This window comes from Emydura macquarii, unplaced genomic scaffold (genome assembly GCF_026122565.2).
Source record: "Emydura macquarii macquarii isolate MOO-44397 ecotype Brisbane River unplaced genomic scaffold, CSIRO-AGI_Emac_v2 contig_629, whole genome shotgun sequence".
Lineage (NCBI taxonomy): Eukaryota > Metazoa > Chordata > Testudines > Chelidae > Emydura > Emydura macquarii.
Window position 1 is genome coordinate 3,611,157 of NW_027130766.1, and position 14,980 is coordinate 3,626,136.

Sequence of the window (14,980 nt, forward strand, 5' to 3'; positions counted from 1 at the left end):
AGGCTGGAGCCTGTTCGGGGGGGTTCCCGTGCCGGGGCTCACCAAGCCGTGGTGGTTAGTCTGATTGGGATGGGAAGAAGTTTGGACTCCGGTGGGTCAGTTGCAAATGCTTTTCGGCTGGCATGCCTGCCCTGCCAGCTACCCCTGCCGGCGGTGGCGGCTCTGCAGAGCGCTCCTGCCGCTGGCACACGCCCCACTCATACCTCAGCTCAGCTTCTTTTACCGGGGGACTGTCCCGCTTGCCCCTCGTGGGGGTGTGGCGGCCGGCATGGCTAGAGGAGGGCATGTTCCACTGGGGCCAGGCTGCAGGAACGAGGGGCCCCCTGCCAGTGTCGAGGCAGAAGCCGTCCAAGCCTTGTCTGGGTGATGGACGAATCTGGGGTAGCAACAGCTGTGTTTAAACAAGGGGTGGGGCTCAAGCTACCAATCTGGGTCTGGATTCGCTCCTGTCCCGGCCGTTTTGTACCATCCATGTGGTACAAAGCAGTGGACTCCAGCTGAGAATTACCGTGGTGTGGGGGACCTGTCAGCTGGCACGGGGTGGGGTAGAGCACATGCCGCTGATTGGCATATGATCCCGGACACTGAGCCAACTGGTATAAGTTAGAGCAGCCCGTAGGCTGCTCTAACTGACACCAAGAGGCTGGGACCAATGCAGAGGCACTCAGGAAATCCTGGGGGGGAAGCTGGGCCCCCTGCACTGAGCAGAAGAATATTAGGGCCTTGGATCCCAGTGGTTGGCTCTGGGGCTCTTGGCCGCTTTCACTGTCCGGTGTAGGCAAGGAGTGTGTTCTGGGGCCTGCCCCAGCCCTGCATGTCACTGATTCTCCCCCTGCCCCGCACACCCAGTCCCCTGCCCCCTGGAGGGTTGCCAGGGCAGTTCTATGACATGGCTTTCGGGGGAGCCTGTCTCCACTAGCCTTTTCCCGTCCTATTTCCCACTGTCGTTCCCCCAGCGCTGGGATCCGCTGCCGGGTTTTAGCCACCGGGTCCCGTCGCTCTGCCCCGAACAGGATGAAATGACCCTGGGTGCCCAGGGGCGTGGCGCTGAGCTGGGGGAGCAGTGGCGGGCACCGGTAGCAGGGAAGCCCTAGTGATGTTCTCCGCTGCCCTGGTTCTCCTGCCTGCTTTCCCGGTAACCACGTCTCTCTCCTCTCCTGCCTTTCCAGGGGCTTCTGCTTCTTCAACTCGGTCGCCATCGCCGCCAAACTCCTCCAGCAGAAGCTCAGCGTTGGCAAAATCCTCATTGTGGACTGGGTAAGGAAGGCGGCCAGAGACATCCAGGCCAACCAGAAAGTCCCTGCTGTTGGCTGGGAATCAGATCCCTGCTCCTGTTGTAGCGGCAGGGTCCTTCTCTTTCCAGCCAGCCCTGCAAAAACAAAAAATCCCCAGCCTTTGGCTTGCTTCTGCACCTCAGGATGGATAAAGAAGGAGGTGGGGGGGTTGCGGCTTTTCTTGCTTGGGGTTTTTTTTTTCCCCCACCTGCTTAGGAATCTGAGGACCGTCAACTCTAGCAAATTGAGGGGTGCAGAGACGTCATCTAGGATGACTGAGGTTGACATCTACCCTACCAAGATTTGCCAATGTAGCTGTGTTGACAAAACCCCCCAGTGTAGACAGAACCGTAGGGAAAGAAAAGTGCGTCTGTCAGCACAGCCGCTCTCATTTGGGGTGGTGATGGGCTTACGCTGGCAGAGCAACGCCTTTGGGTGCTTCATGCGGCGTCTCTGGCTGTGCCGGCAAAGGCTGTGTAGTGTAGACGGGCCCGGCTGCGTCTGTTCCCATGGGGATCACTAACTCCATGGAGAAGCTAGTGGAGGCAAGACACAGGGTTGTTCTCCTTGGTTCACGTCTACAACAGCAGCACGGTCTGGTCTCGGCTAAATAAACCTAGGCGGTTCGCTGCACTAGACCAACATGGAAAGCAAAAAAATCCAGCTAGCAGCTTTTTCTTTCCACTCCCGCCCGCACCCATCAGCCCCCTCCTTTGGCCCCCTTTGGATCTCCCCTCCTGGTGTGAAGATGTTTGCGAGGGGCGGGGCGGGGCTAAGCACGCAGGTTGCAGGAGTGAGTAAAGCTGCGCCAAGGTCACCAACCTTTTTCCAAGTGCAGCTACAGTAAGTGCAGCTGCGTTTGTGCGCACAGTTGCTGCCTGTGCTCGGGCGCCATCATTAGCCTCCAGAGTGAACGCCCCGCTGAGACAAAAGGGGTCTCTGGTCACACTTCTCATGGCCGCTGCCCTGCGCCATGGCCTGGCTGGCAAGCTTTAAGGCTGGGATCTCACTCGCTGTTCCACACGGAAGCAGACTCAGAGCTTGCCAGGGGGGCGGTGGGTATAGCAAATGGGCAACCCTGCCAGAAAGTACCAGCTGCACGGGGCCCGAGGGAGGGAAGCTGGGATCCGGCCCGGACAGTCAGTCCCGATGGAGGCACGTTTGTATCCACCAGTCTTTGCATCAGCATCAAGTGGAGTGTCACCGGGAGGCCACTGGCCACACTCGGCCGGCTCCTGGCCTCTTGGTGGCCCCCTCCCGAACCGTCTGTGCTCCCTGCCATCCCTGCAGGACATCCACCACGGTAACGGCACCCAGCAGGCCTTCTACGGCGACCCCAGCGTTTTGTACATCTCCCTGCACCGCTACGACAACGGCAACTTCTTCCCGGGCAGCGGCGCCCCCGAGGAGGTGAGAGCGGGCCCGAGAGCTGGCCGGGGCCGGGGGGGGCCCAGCGTGCGCCGTCTGGAAGGCGTCTCTCTGGGAGGGTGTCGAGGGAGCCTTTCCCAGGCCGGGTGGGGATTGCAGAGGGAATCTAAAGCAGGACTTATGGGGCTGTTAGTCCCACCCGCCGTCAGATGTGGGGCTGGGATGTGACAGCTCCCAGGCATCTGACACGAGGGCGTTCCCCGCTTGGGAGTCCTACAGAGCTGGGGGTGGGGGCGGCCGGATCCTGATTCCCCTTGTAAAGCTCCCTCTATGATCCCCCCCCCCGAGAGCTAATGGAGAAGGGGGTTCAGGCCCCCACAGGGCGAGGCCAGCAGCGAGGTCAGAGCCCTGAGCCAGCCTAGCCCCCCGCCCCCATGCCGGGCCCTTCCACAGGGGCTGTGAGGCCAGGCCCCCGCCCGTGGCTTTGCCCACGGATCCGTGCACGTCCTAGGCCCGTCTCCTCTCTTGCAGGTCGGCAGCGGGATGGGGGTGGGGTACAATGTCAACATAGCCTGGACGGGCGGAGTGGACCCCCCCGTCGGAGACGTGGAGTACCTGGCGGCGTTCAGGTAGGGCCCCCCCTCGGGGGGTGCCACATCGCCCATTGCAGCCGGCTCCTCTCCGGTGCTGGGGCACCCCGCAGGCCTGGGACGGCACAGAGCGACCCGCCGCCTCGGCGGAGGGGAAGGAGGGACGAGGGCCCTGCCACTGACTCGCCGGGTGCCCTTGGGCCAGTCACGCGGCCTCCATCCATCCGAGTGGGGGACGCCCAGGGGTGGGTCGAGGGGGCTGACGTCTGGCTGGCGCTGGGAAGCCGTCCGGGGCTAATAGGACTGGTGTGATAACGACACCGATCGGGTGAGGCCGGGGCAGCGTCTGCTGGGCAAGCGCGGCCACAGCAGACAGCGCTAGCAGCTCGCTGCCCTTTGAGCAGCATTAGCCCTGCTTCGCCGAAGGGGAAACTGAGGCACAGAGCGGGGAAGTGACTTGCCCAAGGTCAGCCCGTAGGCCAATGTCAGAGCTGGGAATAGAACCCAGGGGTCCTGCGTGCCTGCCCTCCCTGCCTCTTCTGGCCGCAGCATCTGGGGAGGGCAGCTGGGGCAGGGGCTGAGGAATGCACATCTCCTGTGTCGTTGAGGGGAGCAGGGAAGGGGGATCCTGGGGCAGGGACGGGTTCCCAGGGATCCGGAACAGGGGGAGGGTGCCTAGGGGCCCGGGGCAGGCCGTGCTCCCTCGTGGGTGCTGAGGTGTTCTGTGTCCTCTTCGTGGCCCGGCAGCCAGTCTCCCAGCCCCGGGGGTCTCAGCCGAGGGCGGTGCGAAGCTGGCGTGGCTCTGCCGGGGGCCTTACTTGCCGTCTCCCCTCCTGCAGGACGGTGGTGATGCCGATAGCCAACGAGTTCTCCCCGGACGTGGTCCTGGTCTCTGCCGGCTTCGACGCGGTCGAGGGACACCTGTCTCCCCTGGGCGGCTACTCCGTCACAGCAAAATGTGAGAGCGGGGCCGGCGGGGCTGCCCCACGGAGGACCGAGGGCCTGTGTTTGGGGGGCTGGCGGGGCTGCATTTGGGGGGCTGCCCCACAGGGAGCCGAGGGCCTGCGTGGTGACCTGGGCCTGGTGGGGGCGGGAGATGACCCGGGGCTGGGATCTTTCCTTGCTGGGTCCAACCTGGGCTGACCTCCCCCGTCGGCCCTGGACGTGTCGGCTCGTTGGGTCCAGGGCCTCCGAGCTGGGCTTCACCTGGTTCTCCTGAGTTCCCGGCAGGCCCCCTGGCGCTGCGTAGCCGCTGCCCTCGTGCTAATACAGAGAGACATGCTCTAGATGCAGCTGGTCCATTGGCTTAATGCACGCAGGGCGGGGTTACCTGGGCTGTAGCCCTGGCTCCGCCACTGCCCGGCTTTCCTGGGTGAGAGTCACTGCCCCGCTCTGTGCCTCAATTTCCCCACCTGTGAAATGGGGGCTTAATCCACTGACCAAGCACTTTGCAATCCCCAGGTTGTGGGCAGCGGTTGGTCTGTCTATCTCCGTCCATACAGGCATACATCTCCGTCTGTCTCTTCATCCCCATACATACGCCTCTGTCTAATCTATCAGTCTGTCTCACTGGCTCCTGTGATCCCAACGCCCCCGGGTGCTGCAGGACTCTGCGAGGGGCGGGCCTTGTCCCAGACTGACCAGGGCACTTTCTCCCCCTCCCCATAGGTTTCGGACACCTAACCAAGCAGCTGATGAAGCTGGCCGGCGGCCGCGTGGTGCTGGCTTTGGAAGGCGGTCACGACCTGACGGCCATCTGCGACGCCTCAGAAGCCTGCGTCTCTGCCCTGCTTGGTGTGGAGGTCAGTGCCAATGTCAGACACTCCCGCCCAGCACAGCCCACTCAGGCGCCTCTCTGGGGATTTCAGGCTGGGTCACGGCTCCATCCCAGCCCCAGGAGTGCGGCCCCATCTTATTCCTGTGGTAGCTTTCTGTCTGGTGACGTCGCTACAGAAGAGTAACGTGTGGGGCGCAGGGGAAGGGAAAGTAGAATTGGATGAAGCACGCGTGGGGATGGGCGGGAGGGGGCAGAACTTGTCTCCGCCTCTTTCTGAGGCTCTCCTCCCCCCCCTCCTCTTCCCCAGCTGGACCCCTTGGATCAAACTCTTCTGCAGCAAAAGCCAAATGTAAATGCCGTAGCCACGCTGGAGAAAGTTATTGAAATCCAGAGTAAGTTCGGGGGGGGCGCGCCAGGGCGCTGGGTCTGGGGAGGAGTTGGGGAATCCCTTCTGTTGATGCCCTGTGGGTTCGCCTCTGGGCAGAACTTCATAGGGGGATAGTAAAAGCAAGTCCCTGATGTGCACAATGGCGGGCGGTGCAGGAGCCAGGCTGGGGAGGGGGGAACTCCAGTCCCAGCCTCTTCCAGCAGGAGGCGCTGTAGGGCACAGGGCAGGAGCCAGGCTGGTGGGGAACTCCCAGCTACCGCCAGTCCCAGCCTCTCCCAGCAGGAGGCGCTGTAGGGCACAGGGCAGGAGCCAGGCTGGTGGGGAACTCCCAGCTACCGCCAGTCCCAGCCTCTCCCAGCAGGAGGCGCTGTAGGGCACAGGGCAGGAGCCAGGCTGGTGGGGAACTCCCAGCTACCGCCAGTCCCAGCCTCTCCCAGCAGGAGGCGCTGTAGGGGGTGGTGCAGGAGCAAGACTTGTCCGTGTGGGGCAGTCGGGCGCCCCTAACAGTTCGCCCCTGGTGCCTGCAGGCAAACACTGGAGCTCTGTGAAGCGCTGTGCCTCCGTGGTCAGCTGCTCCTTGCTGGAGGCGCAGAAGGGAGAGGCGGAGGAGGCTGAGACAGTAAGTGCCATGGCATTGCTATCGGTCGATGCTGAACAAGGAAGCACCAACTGCAGCCCCAGGTACGGCCGTCCCCACGCGGCGCCCGCTGCCTGTGTGCGTCCTCAGCAGCCCAGATGTATCGGGTCTGGTTGCTCATGACGTGGATTAGCCTCCTGGGTTGGGTCCCCACATTCCAGGGCAGGGCGCGGTCCTCTGCTGGTTCACCGAGCTGTGCCCTGCTGGGATTTTTGTTGGAGATGGACTTGAATCGGGGTCTAAATCTGGCTCTAAACTTCCCAGTGGCAGTGGGATAGAGCTCAAAGCCTCCTGCACCCAGACCACAGCCCCCTGGGCCTTGCGCTAAAGGAGAGTCTCCATTAGCCCCCGGCTGTACAGGGCCTATGACACAGAATTGATCAGTTCTGCACCCATCCAGCAGAGGGCAGTGGTGTGGAGCGGCTCACTTCAGCCAACTCGCTGCAGTCTGAACCTTCAGAAACCTCAGACAGAGCCATGCCTCCAAAGGCAGCCTCTGAAGCTGCACCTGGTGGTGCTTCCTCATTGCCCAGTTTGGCAGGTGCCAAGAGACGGGCGTTTGCAGGTGAAATTCGCCCTGGGCAGGGTGTCACTGGGGTGATGCCTTGCGCTGGCCCTTCAGCACAGGGGGTGCCTTTCTCATTTGCATGCCCCGACTTGTGAGGCGGCTCGGCGCCCCCCCTCTTTTGCTCAGCCATGTACAGCACCTTGTGCTGGCTCTGGGCCCAAGGGAGGCGTGGCTGAGCGGAGGCCCCTTTGAAAAGTGAATCTGGGGGGTCCGTTTTCCTCCTGCCGCAGGTTCAGGCTGAATCTGCCCGCTAGCATTACCAGTGACCAATAACGCCGCAGAGACAAGACCCGGGTGCCCCGAAACCAAGAGCAAAACTCCTCCAGCCCTCGGTGGAGCGGGCACGGGGCGGTGGACGTGTCCAAGCGACCATACGCCGCGGGGTCTGATCCGCTGCAGCATGTTTTAGCCCCAGGCCCTAAGTGCTGGGGAGGACGGGGGATCCTGGGCGGCGTTCTCCTGCCTGCCAGCGGGATGGAGGGCAGCAGAAAGCGAAGCGGTGGCATGGCGGGGATCATGTTCCAACACGCCCGTCTTCCGCCCCATTTCTTCCCCCGCCCCCTTGCGTGTAGGGAGCCAGCGGGCAGGGAAGGGGGCTCAGACTCTGGCCTTGTCTACAGAGAGGGTCAGAGCCGGTTTCTGTCCCAGGGCAGCCCCCTCGTGCACAGAAGCAGGGCCAGGATTGACGCTGGTGGAGCTTTTGTCCTGGTTTCCAACCGGGGGGGGTCAGCTTGAGTGGCACAAAGCTCAGCTTTCCTGGGTTGAATTTAGGGACTCCGGTGCAATCAGGGGCTAATCCCCAGCGTGCACGCTCGCCCTGCACCTGGCACGACTCCTTGATTATTCGTATCCCTGTAGCACCTACGAGCGGTGCTAGGCGCTGTACATGTAGCATAGACTGTCCTGTTCCACAGAACCTACGATCGTTAAGACCAGACAGACACATGGACAGTCAGCAAATACCGATATCGCCCCCCACGCATAACCCCGACCTCACCCCTTTGCTTGTGGGACACCTTTTTTCAGCATGCTGGAGGCTGAGCTAGCTGGAAAACGCAGCCATCCATGTCACAACTGCGTTGAGAACTTTTGAGAATCAGGCCTTTATTTGGGTACCTAAAGGGAGCTGGGTTCTTTGGGCTCTGTTTGCGAGCACTGAGCCCTGGGGACAATCTGTCCCTGGAACACAACCTGAAACCTTCTGCCGGGAGATCAAGCGCCTCCCCCTCCATGTCCCCCACCCCCCGTATTAACAGCCGGTGTCTCTCTCTTTGCCCCTAGACAAGTGGACGAGCCGATGGAGGCGGAGCCTGTTTTGTGAAGTGCCAAGCCGTCGTGTAGCTGTCACTTTTTTGTGGGGTTTTTTGGTCACTTGTGATTTCGTCCCCCCTCCCTCTCCCAAAAAAGAGGTTTGGTTTTTTTTTTTTTCTATTAAAAAGAGGAGGAAAAAAAAAAAAAAGTCACACTCGACTCCACAACAAAGCGGTGTGTGTGATTGCGTCCGTCTCCGAGCAGCTGATCCCACCAGCCTTTCGGTCTTGTCCCCGAACCTTTGGGATGCAGGGGTTGGTTTTGATTTCCTTCTCTCCTTTCTTATTTCTCCATCGTCCTTCCCCTGGAGCGACACGCAGCTCAATGAAAACCTGTCTCACTTCGGGGTCCTTTACGCTCTGTGCTCGGGAGAGAGGAAACGCCACGACCCGGCTGATTTTAAAATCCAAACGGCGACACATCCCGTTTTCTCTCCCTCTTTCTTCTCTTCTCATCCCCTCCTGGTTCGCTCACACCGAAATCCAGGCTCTGTGGCTTTTTTTTTTTTTTTTAAATGTTCACACCTGAATTCAACTTCCCGTCAATTGTGTTTAAGTGTTTCTTTGACGTAAGTGATTCTGAATTCTGACTGAGGAGGGTCCCTGGGGGAGGAGAGAGGAAATATTTGTGCCTTTAATTGTCTTTTTTTTTAATGCCTTAATATCCCTGTGATTTTCATTTTGCTCTTTTGAGTTACCATTTCTGCAGGAGCTATACATATATAAATATGGGAGGGGGGGAAGAATCACGCTTTTAGTCTGATTCTCAATCAACCCCCCCCAACCCTTTCTTCTCCCACCATGCACACTGTGTAATTAACCCCATTGTAATTACGAGAGCCATTGTGCATCTGTATTCCTGACCAATGCTTTCTGGACGTTCTTTTTGTTTTTGGTTTCGAAAGCCTCGTTTCGCTGTAAATAATTTGATTTCTTGTATCATGTGCACAAAAAACTTTGTCCATTCGTAAAAAAAAAAAAAAAATAAAGAAAGAAAAGAAAAAAAAAAAAAGGAAAACAATATTTTTCTTTTCCTGTTACGTCACCAGCCTAAAAGAACTTAGAAGGATTTTAGCTTTAAAAAAGGAAAAAAACAAAGGTATATAATTTTATTACAGATGTATTATTTAATAGTATTTTTTTAATTGCACCGCACATGCTTTTCCTTTGGAAAGTCAGGTTGTAGGGGCCGGAGATTTGCACCAAGGACAGAGCTGGGTGGTTTTCGTTTTAAATTATTCTTCAGCAACGGGATTTCTAAGTTTCGGGTGATGTCAGCCTCTGTGTCGTGTGAATTTTCCCTTCGGTTGAAATCTTTGACGAGGTCCCTCGGGCTCACCGATCCCTTTGGGTTTCACGGGCCCCGCGGCTCCTTTTTGGAATGACCTCTTTGATCATCTCAGCATTTGAATTCACCTTTCTGTGTATGCCCTTTCAGAGACGCCCGCGTGTCATGTCCCTCGCTTTGCAGAGAGGAAGTACAAGTCGTTGGGGGGGGACGGGGGTTAGGTTTGTCCTGGTGCGGAGGGATAGGACAATGCTATTTAAACCCGTGGGAACTGGGAGGAACCAAAAGAGCTGGAAGGAGACTGTAGTGGTGCCTAGATCATGCGCTGGCCCCCCCGGTGTAGGGTGGCCAGACCGTGTTGCGTTGGTGGGGGTGAATTTCACCCTGGCCTATAGGAAACGATGCAGGATGATTGCGGGCAGCCGTCCCTATGCCATGGGAGCGAAGCGCTCTGGGAAATGATCTAGAGCTCTTGGCTTCTGTGTTGCTGCCTTTGGCGCTGGCGGGCCCTTCCCGTGGGGTTCTCCGTACTAGCCCCAGATCCAAACAGCCCCAGATGCCCTCACTGGCCCATCTAATGAGGCAAACCTGAGCCCTGGATCCCACCCCCTCTGAGCTTCGGGGCGGACTTTCCCGCTCCCAGAGGAACCTTCTTTGTAGTCAGGTGTCTTCCTCTGCCCGGCTCGGATCCCTTCTCCCTGACACTGCGGTGGGAGCAGCCGGGCTGAACTTTCCTCGCAAAGGCCCTGTCCACATGGGGGTTCAAACCCTGACAGCAGACGGGGCTGATTGTCCTGCCCAGAGATACCCCTTGGACTCCGCCCCCCCCCCCTTTGCAGCTTGGGGGATTCTAGCCTGCCCGGACTGGGGGCATGGACTTGATTTTCAGACCCTTTGTAGCCTGCTCTGCCATCCCCTCCAGGACGCCCCCAAAGCCCAGCGCAAGGCCCGAGGATGGGAGCCCGACGTTCCCCCCAGTGGCCCCTGCGTTCCCAAGCCGCTGGCTGAGCGCTGGGTCCCTTTCTCACTCTTACTTGCCTCCCTCCCCCCTGCATTGTTTCTTAGCTGTAGGGCCCAGCGGCAGGAAGCCAGGCACGAGCCAGGGGGTGCAGAAGAGAGGGGAGAGTCAAAGAGCTGTCTGGGCACGAGTCTCCCTCCCTGCCCTTGAAACAGAGACGCAAGCCGCCCGCTCGTCTCTTGCACCCAGGTCGCCCTGAGCAGAGCTGGGGGGAGTAAGTGCAATGCATACTTGTGAACACTAGATGGTGCCGTTGGGCACCAAAAGTCTCTGCTTCCTAGAACACTACAGATACCACTACAGCCCTTCGGGTGAGAAACTGCAGAGCCGGGGGGGATCTATGCACCTTGGCCGTCTCCTTGCTGGATTTCCTCTGGGATCCCCAGCAGCTTCTGGCAGACGGGGAGCAAAGCGATTCCTCGCCAAGCAGCGATGGCCACCCACGAGCTCCGTGCTCGGCTGGGTTTGTCCCGGGGATGCTAGTGCGAGGGAGATTTCAGATCCTGGCTGTTCTCTGCCCACTGCAGGCGGGGAGGCCTCGCCAGCCCTGGCCCTAGGGGCGAGATCACGACAGCTTGGTAGCCGAGGCCGTGCCATTCGGTGTGTAGCTAAACCTGCCTGGGGCGGCTCCAGGCCAGCTCATCTCCCTCGTAGGCTGGAAGCCTGGTGGCTACTGACCCGCCCACTCAGCTAGCGCCTCCCGGTTCTGGCGAGGAGTCGGTGAGAAGCCCTGCTCTCTTGGTCCGACAACCAGTGCCCTAGGCAGAGCTGTTGCTTTGGCAAACATAGGGGAAACGGACAGAGATGGATAATTTAGCCTTCCTGGGATGAGATTGGCGGGGGGCAGTTTGCAGGTTATTCTTCGATCTCTGCGTATAAGGCTCCCTGTCCTGTCTTTCCACCCTGGCGCGCTGCTGGTCCACTAGCTTTGTCTGCGGTGTGGCGAGGGTTGGCTGGTCTAGGCGAAGCCTCTTGAGTTTGTGGGCTAGCGGAGCGGTGAAACGTAGCCTGGGCGAAGCGGTCGAGAGGAGTAAAGCACTGGTTTGTTGGCAGCCACGTTCCCCCAGCAGGAACAGCTTCATCCCGGTGGCTGCTTTAGCAGTGGTAGGGCCCGTGGCGCAGTGACGCTAGGATACGGCGCGTTTCCCTCTGGGTGTAGATTCAAAAGGCATCTTGGGCCAGTCATGATTATGGGTCTGTCTACACTGCACTGTAAACCCAGGCTCAGACCCACATTCGAGCCCCCACCCCCACGACCATCCATACACAGATAAGTCTCACCCAACCGGGTCAGCAAGCTCTCAGGACCCAGCTCCTCGGACCTAGCGGTGGCCGGGGGGAGTCAGTCCCGCGGTGAGTCGGGTCCAAGCCCTGTAATTTTGCAGTGTGGACGCAGGAGGTCTGCGTGGTGCAGTAGGGACGTGTGAGCGCGGCTGTGAGCCCTGGCTCCAGCAACTGTAACTCCAGGTTCACCTTGCAGTGTGGACGCTCAAGCCAGGGCTTGACTCCACAAGGTTGGGTGCCGCGAACCGGCGTTTGCAATGCAGTGTAGACGTGCTCGGGAGGGGGGGGGCCCGGGATGGAGGTTCAGCTGTGCAGCCTGGAGGTTCAGATTCTTTTCTAACCACCCTTTGGATCAGGCCCCGCCGGCTCCTCGCGCCAATCTTCACGCCCCCCCTTTCGCCAGCCCCGACTGGCCCCGAGAAGAGCTGAGGGATGCAATACAAAGCGAGTTTCTGATCCCCCCACCCCGAGTGGAGACGGCGGGCTCTGAGCACAGCGCTGGGCAAACCCACTGGAGGAAGGGCCCCAACGCTCCCGTCATAGCCCTGTCCCCACTGAGATCCCAGGTGCCGTTCTCCCCTTCCCCGGCCAGCGGGGAGGTTGTGGCCAGGTTTCCAAGGGGCATCTCCGTGGGCAGGGTGGAGGTTTAGCTCTCCCGATTAAAGGCCTGTCCAGAAGCCACTGCTAGCTCCGTTCGGCCAAGAACCCGTCCACGTACAATTCCTGTGTCCATTTGGCTGTGGATTTCCCGGTGGGCAGGCCGGGGCCGAGTTCCCCACTCTCATCCCAGCCTCTCACACTGCCAAGCCAGGCGGCCTCCGTTCTGCCGTCACAGCTGCAGCATGCCAGGCTGTTTCCAAGTGGCAGGCCCCAGACATGGCGCTGACACAGCGGGGGCTTTGCCGGCGCAGGTGGCGCCGAACCCCTTGAAGGGATCGAGTCAGTTCTCAATCGCCCCCACCCTAAACCATGCTGCGCTCCCGGACCCGGCCATTAGCTTCGAGGTCCTCAAAGCCACCTCTGCTCCGTGCAACCCCTCATGGGCCAGCAGCGGCAGTTTCACCTAACTCCCCTGCGGGCGACGAATCTCCCCACCCAGCCACCTTGGCTTAATGCTGCTCCCATCTCCCTTGTCTGTTCTAGCGATGCAGCACCCCCTTTCCCCGGGGACCCGCTTACAGCGCTGTTTCGTTTTGTAGCACAGACGGGCCCGCCGGCTCTGGTCCTTAACATGCGCCACTCTAACCCCGTTCCAAAACACTGTCCGAAGCCCGCGTCCGCCATGCCAGGCAGCCCCGGTGTAGCCAGCCCAGAGAACCACCGTTCTGGCCCCATCACCCAGACACAGCCGTATGGGTAGGATCCTCCAACTTCCTGCTGCACCAGGAACCGAAGGGGCCATGTTCGCCCTCACCTTGCACCTGCATTTGCACGGGGCCAAGATGGGTGTCAAACGCTACCGGCTCAGACCAGGCGTGTTTCACACCCTCATTGCACTCATGCAAACGAGTGATGCCAGGGAAGGCCTGTCAGCGCTAGGCACCTGAACGCAGCTGAGCCCCGCCACCCCAGTAAAGACAAACTGGGTTCTCAACATTGACTGGGGGGGGAGGCTGTATCACCATCCAGCTCATAAAACTCTCCAGTTTTAAAGCAATCGAGAGAAGCAAAGCATCTTCCCCCTGGTCACACTGTTCCCCATCATGGTAGTGGCTTTCTTTTTTTGGGGCAGGGAGGGTGGTGAGCCAACCCCCCCCCCTTTACAGTGTCTTGGTTGAAAGGGGAAAAGGGGGGATGTCAATTTCTACCAGGGCCCGCTTCTTCATTCATTTGCAAAAAAAAAACCAAAACCAAAAGACAAGCCATTGCTCCATTGGACAACTGTAAGTGTTTGTCCGTGGTTGGATTGTGCCCCGTGGTCTCGTTTCTGAGTTTCACACCATCTCGGCAGTGTTAAGGTGTTGGGGGGTGGTCTGTGCCGTTTCTGTCTTTCCTGTCCCCTTGACACTGTACGATGCGTCCCCCCTCCCGGGGCGAGACCTGTTTTTGTCTGAGGGTCGGTTTGGTTTTCGCCCTGCTCTCTGTCTCTCTCGGTGTGGTTTTCAGTTGAGTATTTTGTAATCTGTTACAATGTCTGTCCTTGTGTAAATAAAACTGTTTCTGGCAATACCCGTTGGTGGAACTGGCGTGCCTGGGTTTGTTTGGGATTGTGCCTTTCCTCCTGGCCTGCAGGGGCCCGAACGGGGACACACCAGACCTAAGGTTCACGTCCGTTACGGCGCCTGCAGCGGAGCTGGGGGGAACGTTGGATGTTTATCAGTGGCCTGATGGGCAGAGGTTTCGCGCCGCATAAAGGGGATCTGACGCCCACTTTAAGGTGCCTTTACACTGCCAGATCAGTGGAAAGGAGCTGCCCAGCTATTCCCTGGATAGGAAGGTTGATCTAACGGGGAGGGCACTGGCCTGGCCTCCGGACGCGGGGTGCTAGTCCCAGCTCTGCCCCGGATGCTGTGTGAGCTGGTGCCCATCACTGGGCCTTGGTTTCCCACGTGTAAAATGGGGCTGATACGTCCCCAGCTCCCAGAGGGGTTGGCGCTCGGTAACGAGGAGGAGGCGCTACCGTGATGGAAGCCATCGAAGTAGCTGTCTTGTGACGCAGAGCCCCAAAGTCACGCCCAAAAATGACTCTGGCTGGAAAGGTTTTCAGGGCAGCCAGACTCCCTCGCTCCCTAAGCGCCGTGCCGGGACTCCCAGTTTCAGCAGTAAAGCGTTTCCAGCCCTCAGTGGCCCTGCCGGGGGCTGTGGGACTGAAATGCTGCTGGCCCTAGAAGAGCGGAGCCGGCTGAGTGAAGCCCCACGCTGGTTCTTTAACAGGGTTTTTCAGAGAATGACACTGGGCAGGAAAACCCAGACACCGCGGTGCTCCGAGGAGGAAGGCCGGAGCGCCAGCATAGACGCCTGGCCTGAGCGCTTACACGGTGGATACTCGGCCAGCTCTGAAAATCAGGCCAGCGGTAAAACTCCACAGTGCAGAGTCCCAATTGGGTAAGCTGGCAGAGCTCCACCCCGGTGCCCGTCGCACCCACGCAGGAGCTGTGCTGCTTTGCCACCAGCCGGTGACCTGGTCCTATAACCAACCGAGCCGGGGGGGCCCCCGAGCCAGCTGCAATGTGGTGACACTCTGCCGTGGGGCTGTGCCAATGGGAGCAGACTGGTTGGGCCAACGGGCTGCGTTGCTGGCCGAAACCCAGCCCTCCGCCACTGGCGGGGGGATCCCACGCGCACGGGCTGCTCCCCGGTATGGAAGCCTTTGCATCTATCACGGCCGGTTCCCCCAGACGAGGCGACGTACCCCGTCACGTCCCCATCCCAGCTTTGCTGTGGGCTCACTGTGAAGGCGGTGCCCGGTGAGGGGGGGGTCTCACGGGCAGTTAAAGGGTCCTTTATTTGGTTCTCAACACGAGTTATAAATACTCAC

The 14,980-nt window shown here is 59.6% G+C and overlaps 1 protein-coding gene across 2 annotated transcripts in view; it reads left to right on the forward strand.

Annotated features, from left to right (window-relative positions):
- The window catches only part of HDAC5 (histone deacetylase 5), a 99,379-nt gene extending 85,708 nt beyond the window's left edge, over positions 1–13,671 (forward strand). For both annotated transcript variants that reach the window (XM_067541068.1, XM_067541069.1), the window contains 8 exons: positions 1,170–1,257; positions 2,565–2,684; positions 3,174–3,271; positions 4,072–4,190; positions 4,901–5,034; positions 5,317–5,401; positions 5,925–6,078; positions 7,884–13,671. In XM_067541068.1, coding sequence (XP_067397169.1) covers positions 1,170–1,257; positions 2,565–2,684; positions 3,174–3,271; positions 4,072–4,190; positions 4,901–5,034; positions 5,317–5,401; positions 5,925–6,078; positions 7,884–7,923 — 838 coding nt within the window. In that variant the 3' untranslated portion in view covers positions 7,924–13,671. The remainder of the gene's footprint in view (positions 1–1,169; positions 1,258–2,564; positions 2,685–3,173; positions 3,272–4,071; positions 4,191–4,900; positions 5,035–5,316; positions 5,402–5,924; positions 6,079–7,883) is intronic.
- The last annotated feature ends 1,309 nt before the right edge of the window (positions 13,672–14,980 follow it).